Source organism: Somniosus microcephalus, chromosome 18 (assembly GCF_052327205.1).
Source record: "Somniosus microcephalus isolate GS21.2 chromosome 18, FLI_Smic_1.0, whole genome shotgun sequence".
Taxonomy (NCBI): Eukaryota; Metazoa; Chordata; class Chondrichthyes; order Squaliformes; family Somniosidae; genus Somniosus; species Somniosus microcephalus.
In genome coordinates this window covers 58,693,790-58,702,619 of record NC_141004.1, presented here as the reverse complement: position 1 = coordinate 58,702,619, position 8,830 = coordinate 58,693,790, and the positions used below count along the sequence as shown (strand labels likewise).

Sequence of the window (8,830 nt, the reverse complement as noted above, 5' to 3'; positions counted from 1 at the left end):
CACCTGAAATGGAAGCACTTGGAGACACGGGAGTCTAAAATCCAAGGGAATGTCCTACTTGTGACACTGGCAATAGAGAAAGCCCCAGTTTTCATGGAAAGACGATTTGAGAGTGCGGAAAAATAAATGTTCACTCCCAAGATTATAAACTTTATGTTGCACTTGTCTCTGTTTGAACTAGAACTGTTCCAATGACTCCTTAACCCCACTGATGGGTGAGACTAGAACTAGGGGGCATAATCTAAGAATAAGGGCCTGCGCTTTCAAAACTGAGATGAGGAGAAACTTCTTCACTCAGAGGGTAGTAAATCTATGGAATTTGCTACCCCAGAGAGCTGTGGAAGCTGCAACATTAAATAAATTTAAAATGGAGATAGACAGTTTCCTAGCAGATAAAGGAATTAGGGGTTACAGGGAGAGGGCAGGGAAGTGGACGCGAGTCTAGATTCGGATCAGCCATGATCCTATTGAATGGCGGAGCAGGCCCGAGGGACCATATGGCCTACTCCTGCTCCTACTTCTTATGTTCTTATGTAAGTTGCCGATTCAGACACGTGACACAGATGGCTTGGATTTTAAATTTGTTTTTATTTGCAAAATATCATGTATTCCATAGGAAAATAAAAAAGTACATACAGATCCATAATTATGTGTTCAGAGACTTAAAATTTCTTACAAAAATCTATTCAACCTATTTTAAAGAATATTTACCCTAGTTTCTTTTCAAATCATATGTACAGTCACATTCCAGTAGAAATTATACCAGTCCAGCTGAATAATTTCCCAATGTTTCAATTTGCCATGAAGAGCTGTCAATATATATTTATATACATATACATAGGTTGTCAATCTCCGTTAAGCAGACTTTGTACAAAACACTTCCATGCGCAAGCAACAAAAACAAGTCCTGCAATACAGCGACATTGTCCATATGTACACACCACATATCGCTGAGCAACACCAACAATGCCAGGATAGAATAAAGAGATTGTTTCTTGGAGCTGTTCGCATTCGCCCACCATATCTGAAATATCTGTTGCACACTCAGCAGGTTGCAATCAAACAGCTTGTAGCTTGTCCATAGCAGTTTAAAAATCGGTTTAATAACCTACTTTAGCCCAAATATAGGCTTACTATTTTCAGTGCCACCTTTATGACACACACTTTTGGCCCAAGAAAGGCTAGAGTCTGATAATGTAGAGAATTAAAAATAAAAAAATAAAACACTAACATCCATCTTCGCTCAAAATTCACCACTTAATGCCCATGGAGCACATCCCCCAAATGGAGCAACTCATCAGTCCAGGATCTCTCACTCCAACTGATGGGAATTTGTTTGTCAGCAAACATATCTGTAGAGTTAGTGAATTTTTAATTGGAAAAAGCTTTTTCTGATCATGCATCTCCAACTCTCCAACCACTGGAGTTCTTCCCAAATTTGTAGACCAGCCTCCTCCCATCCACTCGCTCCAGGATTTCACGCTTATAATAATATCTGCAAAAGAATGGGAGCGGTTAGAGTGGATTATATCGCTGCATTTCTCTCAGCTCGCTACTCCTATCAACGATGTTGCTTAGCAACAGAATGTTTAACTAGTTCTTAATTCATTTGTCTAACTGAAGGCATCATAATTATATGTTCTATACGACTTAATTATCATTCAAAACTAACACTTTCTTGGCAATGGATCCATGTAGATTGGGCTCCATTTCAAAATTCTCCTCCCCCCAAACCATGGGCTGATCAACCAAGATGGCAGGCAGATGATCCACTCCTGGGCCTCCACAAGTATAAGTAGTAGGAGGGGTGCCGCAGTCCCTCCAAGTCACACACCATCCTGACTTGGAAATATATCACCGTTCCCTCATGGTCGCTGGGTCAAAATCCTGGAACACCCTCCCCAACAGCACTGCAGGAGTACCTTCACCCCATAGAAACATAGAAGATAGGAGCAGGAGTAGGCCATTCAGCCCCTCGAGCCCGCTCCGTCATTTAATGAGATCATGGTTAATCATCCAAACTCAGTACCCTGTCCCTGCCTTCTCCCCATATGCCTTTAGCTTCAAGAAATATATCGAACTCCTTCTTGAATATATTTAATGAATTGGCCTCAACTGCCTTCTGTGGCAGAGAATTCCACAGGTTCACCACTCGCTGGGTGAAGAAATTCCTCCTCATCTCAGTCTTAAATGGCTTACTCCTTATCCTTAGACTGTGACCCCTGGTTCTGGGCCCCCCCAATGAACAGCAGTGGTCCAAGGCAGCGGCTCACCACCACCGTTGAGTGCAACCAGAGATTGGCAATAAATGCCAGCAACGCCCGTATCCCAGGAATGAGTATAAAAATAAACCTCTCCTACAAGATCTGCTCACCTCATGGCTCTGCTGAGCTTCTCGTAGGTCATGCTGCTGTTCTTTTTCTTCTCTCCCCAGAGCTGCGCGACAGCCTCGGATTTCAGAAACTTAAAGATTCCCTCTGACCGGTCTTCCCATTTCAGAAGACCATTGTTGATCTCTGGATGAAGGAGGATATCCCGAATAAACTCCCAGAGGTGTGTGCCACGAGGGGCTGCAAAACACGAGAGGGGCAAATTTAGAAGCAAAAAAAAACACAAGGGTGAAATATACAGGCACAACAGAAATCAGAACAGCTGCTGAGAGAAGCCCACATGACACCCTGGGTATTAGTAATGGTGGTTGAATATCTGGGTATTAGTAATGGTGGTTGAATATCTGGGTATTAGTAATGGTGGTTGAATAGCTGGGTATTAGTAATGGTGGTTGAATAGCTGGGTATTAGTAATGGTGGTTGAATATCTAACAGTTTGAATACTTGCCACCAAGGGACATAAAGGGAACCTAATAAGTTGTTAGCAAGCTATCCATCAACAAATTCTCCTTGGTCCACCCAAGTGTTTTGATGTTATTGAGGATATTAATAGCAGCTCCAAGCTTGGAAAACTACCAACCCAATAAGGCTCAAGTCCTGTCAGCTTAACCAAATCATAAAATTAGCACCTCAAAACGCTTCACACAATGAATTACTTTTGAAGGGCATTGACAGTAGTTATGTAGGTAAACACAGAAACCATTCTGCATCGACCATGTCCCACAAACATGAATAACCAGTTGATCTGGTTTTTGGACGATACTGAAGGGAGACAATGGTAGGAACAATGTGTTCCAGGTAAGGACAGTGGGGAGGGGAGGGAGGGAAATTAAGGGAACAGATTTGAAATAGGTAGATGACAGTTTACAAGTTGAATAGATCCGTTAAAGAGCTTTAGCTAAGAAAATATATTTCTTGCATCGGAGAATGACTTTAACGAGAAGTCCCATCCAGAATTGGCTCCCTGTGAATGGAGCTGCTTTGATTTGACGACACAAGTTTCTCGTACCATAGCGACAGTACTGACTCACTTACGTTGTTTGCTTTTCTTGGTTTCTACACAGTTCTTTTCTTCTTTGCCAAATTTTCTTGGCCTTCCTCTTCCTCGTTTGAGGGGTTTGGAATCGCCGCTTGAAATTTTGGGAAATCCTTCTGCATTAAAAAAAAGTGAAAATATTAGCCCCAAGATATTGGATTATCTACTGGTCAGACTGAAATATATTGGAATTGAGAAAATGGTTTCAGATGCAGTATTCACAAGCTCAATTACAGTCTAACTACCAAAAAATTTATAGTTCTTGATCTTGAAACAGAGCAGTTAAAAATAAAGTCTTATCAAGCACATTTGGCCAACTACACAAAAAAAAACTTGACAAATAAAAACCCTGAATGTTTAGCAAGATTATTTAAGAGATGAATGTCAATTTTAATAGAAATGTACATAAATAAAGATTTATTGGGGCCGTGAGTTAGCACAAAGTCCTTTCACCTCCAGGTCTGGGATCCAAGGCCAACTCAAGGCAATGGAATTCTACACTCTGCTCAATATTTGCAGAGCTCTCAGTAAAATGGAGAACAAATGGTTCCACTGCTACTGGGCACCAGGCCACAGTGTAGAACTGGCCATAATTCAGCCTTCATTGACACTAGATCACAAGTCTTCCTCACAGTAGCCACAACACAGTTGCCGTGATAAATGGAAATTTTACCGGAGGGAATGCCCATGCAAGATTCTGAGGGGGCGGGGGGTGGGGGAGGTATAACAGGGCATTCTCAGGACAGCTAACCCTGACCAGGGAGTACATGATACACTGGAGAAAGGAACACAGTACCAATATTCAATGTCAATTGATTAGAAATTAATCCCCCCCCCCAAACAAAATGAAAAAGTGAACATAAATGTGAAAGTTGCTGCATGTCACCTGTCCCCTTAAAACAAATTGAAGAAATGTTTACCATTTTGGCCTGCATATTGACTATTTGTTATCGAGTGATCAAAATCTGATTCGCTTCCACCGGAGTCTGGAGAGTTTGGAGCCTGGGAACCTGAAATACACCAAGAATGGAACACATTACATCAAGCACATTACTCGAGTTCATTTAGCTGGACGGTATAAATTAAGCAGTAAATATAGTGTTAAAACTGAAGTAAAATAAACTTTAAAAACACATACAATCTTCAATTAACTGGTTTGAATGTCCCAAGAGATTTACCACAACACAAACCAACATAAGTCTAGACAAAACAGCTACCAAAAGCACAGCGGAAGTGACCGAGCATTCAGCCCTTTTCCCCCCCCCCCCCCACCCTCCAAACAGCAAAGGGCCAACTGAGAGCCGTAATGGAACAGCTCTTCACTTGCCTGGTAGACAAGCTGGAAGCCAGTAGATGGATCACCATGTGGTGCATGGAAGTGTTCCATCTCAATGAGAGGAGAAAAAGATGACCTCCTATTTGTTGGCTCACTGAAGATGCCACCTGTTGGCCAACCATGAGCCAGCATTAAGCAACACAGCCCAGACTGTCCCACAAATCAGAGATGAATGTCTGGTAACTCCTGAACTTAAGGCTCAGGAAAAAAAAAAAAAAGTTAATAAGCATGGAATACAGAGTTAGTTCCTACATTGTTTCATGCAGATCTACAGTTTCTATTTACATAATGGATACGTTTAAAGTTCAGTACATGAAGCAATGGCCTTTAGCAGCTTGTCGTACAAAATGAAGACCTTCAGTAAATTAGCTGGATTATTTCACTGACTGCTCGGATTGCTGTGCTACCAAATACTCTCAAACAATGTACAGCTTTTATTTTAATACCTAGTGATCCCAGTCCATTGCCTACCCATCAACCATATGTACCAGCTAAGCTTGCCATTTGTAGGAGGCTAGGTCTGCTGTGTACTGTGTGTTGGGAATCTCGCACAGGGTATTTATTAACAAGGGCCAATTTACCTGGATTGGAGTCATCAATGCTGTATGGAGATGTGGGCGCAGATTCATATCCAGGGTCACTGGGCTGGAAATCAGGCAAGGTTTTCCAATGATCTGGTGATTCTTCATTGTCGAATTCACTCCAGGCTAGAAGCAAAATAAAAAGTGTTAGTGAGGATAGAACACTTCAATGTTTACACAAACCACAACAGATAAAAAGCCACCTCATTAAACACAAATATTACCTCAAGATAAAAAAAGTGGAGCAAAATTCCCCCACATGTTTATTTGGCCAAGGACAGGCAAAAGGACACAGCAGTTGGCAGACAAAGGAGATCAAACTCCAATCGTTCTAAAAGGCGGCAGTTGGCATGGTGATGATTACTTGCATCTCCAAGAAACTGAAGGTAAACCAACTTGCCCAACAACTCTCCCTACTTTTCCTCTTGCCCAACAACTCTCCCTACTTTTCCTCTTGCCTCCTGATGCAGTGTACTAAATTTGACTTGATCAATTTATTTCGAACTCACAGGTCTTGTCCCTGCAACTCCCTGGTGCATTTCACAGGAAAATGGAAGTTTATAAACTAGCTCCAAAATTGCTACAGGTTCAATCTTCCCTTTTAAAACTCAAGCATAGCATCATCTATCCATGATGGGTCATATTCCCCTCTATTCACTAATGTTAGCCTAAAAAAAAGTCAATGTGTCAAGTGGGCTCCCAGGCTTATACTCACTAATTTTGCTAATGTAATAAAAAGGAAATGCCCTTGAAATACTGAAATAATATATAGCCCTCATTCTGCTCAACTCAGTTGAAGGCTTTTTTATTAAAAAATAAACTTACTAATTACAGTGTCCAGTAACTTGTACTCGCATTCTGGCAGAATACTTTGCAAGAAGAGGTCACTGAAGTCATCGGGCATCATCAGATCAAAACCTGGCACCAATGGAAAGCAAAATTAATTCATTTTTCTTGCACAATGTTTAAGATTAAAATAAATTGCAAGGCTCATAGCTCTTTACAGTTTGACATCAAATTCCAATAATATTGCACAGGAACATTAAATATCTAATCTTTATATAAAGAATAGGCACCCAAAGTACCTTACTGTAGGTATTAGAAAATTCTCCAGTATATTTACCAAACAGCACAGTGACCTTTTAGATGACCACAACATTCATCTGAATTGCTAAGTAACTGTAATTCTAGTCAAAAAGGCTCACTAAGGCAAGTCTCCACGCCCACCCACCCCCCGTTTCTTTAAGAATACCATAGTTGGTGCTCTTAGCTGCTACGGTCACTGTAAATAAACTGCAGAGTCGCCATCTGCCTCAAGTTATTGCTAGCGGATGCTGGCACTAGCCATTGCATGCAAGTATGAATTCTAGCAGTAGCCCCTTATGCTCACAATTGGCACTCTCTATAGGTTTCCTTCCAAATTATACAACGATGAATGGACATTTCAGAGTTTTCACTGAGCATTGGCCATTAAGACAGAGACTATGCAGCCACAGAGGATATAGAAGCACTTTGCCTAGCTGATGGTTGGCATACAATGACTGCTTTACTTACTGCTTTTGCTTAAATCCTGATGGCTTTTGTAGAGCTCTTCCCCCAGCGGACCAAAGATAGCGACCAGTTGGTTCTTACTCAGTGCCCGGAGTGTGGCGCCGTCCATGTCGCAGAAGGACAGGTCGATATTGCTGGCATCATACTTGTGCTTCTCGACGTGATAGCTGATCCATTCTAGAACGTGCTGCTTGCTCCACAACTGAGGGTCAAGTTGAAACCAAGAGGTGGAATCTAGACAACAACAACAGCAAAAAAAAAATCCATTAAAAAAGGTGGTCGGGTGATTCACTCACAGTATCGACAGGTGCATCACAGAGTCAAGCTATGATTATATGAATTAGCACAAGTCATCTTTCCATTTACAACAGCAGCCAAGTCTCAGCAGACATGCACTTTGAATATTTTATTTACCGGTTGCCAACAGCTGCTCAACGATCATTTTATATGAAGCACTCGCCAGATGATGTTAACTGAGAGCAAGGTCAAAGACAGAGACCAGCAAAAAGTTAAACTGTTAAGAAACCCCAACTGATCCTTTAGAATGTAGCTAAAATTACCCATCGTTACAAGGAGGACAAACTCTTTGAAATTGGTGACTGGATATTTCTGCCATGGAGTCCGCTGGTAGGTGTGTAGCAGCAGGTTGGGGTTATCTAGTTAAACTACACCCCTGTGAGGAACCTTCATAATCCTAGCTCGGGGGAGCAATCTCAAGGCAGCAAACCGTCAGATTTACCTCATTGTACGGCCAACAACAACATACTATTTAAAAATAAACAGATCTACAATTTCAAAATAAACAGATCTACTTCTCTCCAAGATGTGTTACCCTTCAGCCTATATTTGTTTCCACTCTCATTCCTCCCCTTGCACATCTCTCCCATTCTATGTGTGTTCTCTCTCTCTCTCTTACCGAGTATGTCTGTTGGAAGCATTGGGCCGGGGAGCTGCTCCCTGCCGCCCGTGGAGAGGGACTGATTATCTTCAGTCTGATACATGGAGCGCATCACATCAGTCAGAATATTGCCAAGGCCATAGGTTGAAGCCATGATAACTCCTGCGGACAGGGAACAGTTAATATTTAGTCAAATCCACACAAGCAAGCACCGATGTCGAGATCTCAAACAGCATTGCAATAAAGCGAGTGCACCATAAAAATAAACAAACTTTGCAATTTAAAATGGGTGAATATTGATCGAATCAAATATAATAATTGCATTGTAGCTTTTTACTTGTACTTCGATATCCGATTGTACAATGGTCGGTTAAAAAAAATCCTACCTTTGAGGGGGAGTCTGGTTCAGCAAAACTCGAATTGTAATCCGTACTTTAGATTGCTCCTCACAAAAGATGTTTGCACCCTAACTGGAGACTCTCACATCCACACACCTGGCATTTACCGCGGCTGCTTTCTCTCTATCTGGGGCTCGTCAATTTATATAACTCACCTCGATCACGCGGTGAGCTCTCCAGCCAGAAACTCCACCTTCGGGGGAATTCCTACCTGAGCCGGGGCCATGGTCACTGAGGATGGATTTGCATAAAAGGGAGAGGAGGGAGATAGAGAGAGAATAAAGCATATTATGCACCTGGAAATCGGCCAAGCCGCCGGGCTAGTGACGGGAAACCAGATCCCTCCCATTAATCATTGCCAGAAAGCTCAAATCAACAAGTGTTGTAATGTTTAAGATATGTGTGAAATATTATGGCTTTATCTCAGGGAAAGTTACAGGCTTGTGATTAAACGCGCGAGTTGGGTGTGTTTTCCAATTGCTTCGATTTGTTTCGGACTCAATGTTTGCAACATGGCCAATAGTGTCTCTTTGCAGATTTTCACAACTGTTCTTCAGGGCATCATCTGCTTCACTGGTGTGATGTAACAACTGCAGAACAGCCTGTGACTCGCCCTGCTCCCACTCACGCAGCCTCTTGG

General features: G+C 41.9%; 1 protein-coding gene across 1 annotated transcript; it reads right to left on the bottom strand.

Moving 5' to 3' along the window:
• Positions 1 to 568: 568 nt before the first annotated feature.
• elf3 (E74-like factor 3 (ets domain transcription factor, epithelial-specific)) lies at positions 569 to 8,333 on the bottom strand. Its single transcript, XM_086011544.1, has 9 exons — positions 8,179 to 8,333; positions 7,811 to 7,954; positions 6,898 to 7,128; positions 6,169 to 6,261; positions 5,344 to 5,469; positions 4,347 to 4,436; positions 3,426 to 3,542; positions 2,375 to 2,570; positions 569 to 1,495 (listed from the first exon to the last, which is right to left on the bottom strand). Exons 2-9 carry the CDS (start codon positions 7,944 to 7,946, stop codon positions 1,396 to 1,398), a joined length of 1,089 nt encoding a protein of 362 aa, XP_085867670.1. The 5' UTR covers positions 7,947 to 7,954; positions 8,179 to 8,333; the 3' UTR covers positions 569 to 1,395.
• Between the last annotated feature and the right edge of the window lie 497 nt (positions 8,334 to 8,830).

Excerpts from the sequence above, each read along its gene's own strand:
- elf3 (XM_086011544.1), bottom strand. The coding sequence starts at position 7,946 with ATGGCTTCAACCTATGGCCTTGGCAATATTCTGACTGATGTGATGCGC. Across the intron at positions 3,543-4,346 it reads TCAATATGCAGGCCAAAATG|AAGGATTTCCCAAAATTTCA; the intron begins GTAAACATTTCT and ends TTTTTAATGCAG. Across the intron at positions 1,496-2,374 it reads AAGCTCAGCAGAGCCATGAG|ATATTATTATAAGCGTGAAA; the intron begins GTGAGCAGATCT and ends ATTCTTTTGCAG.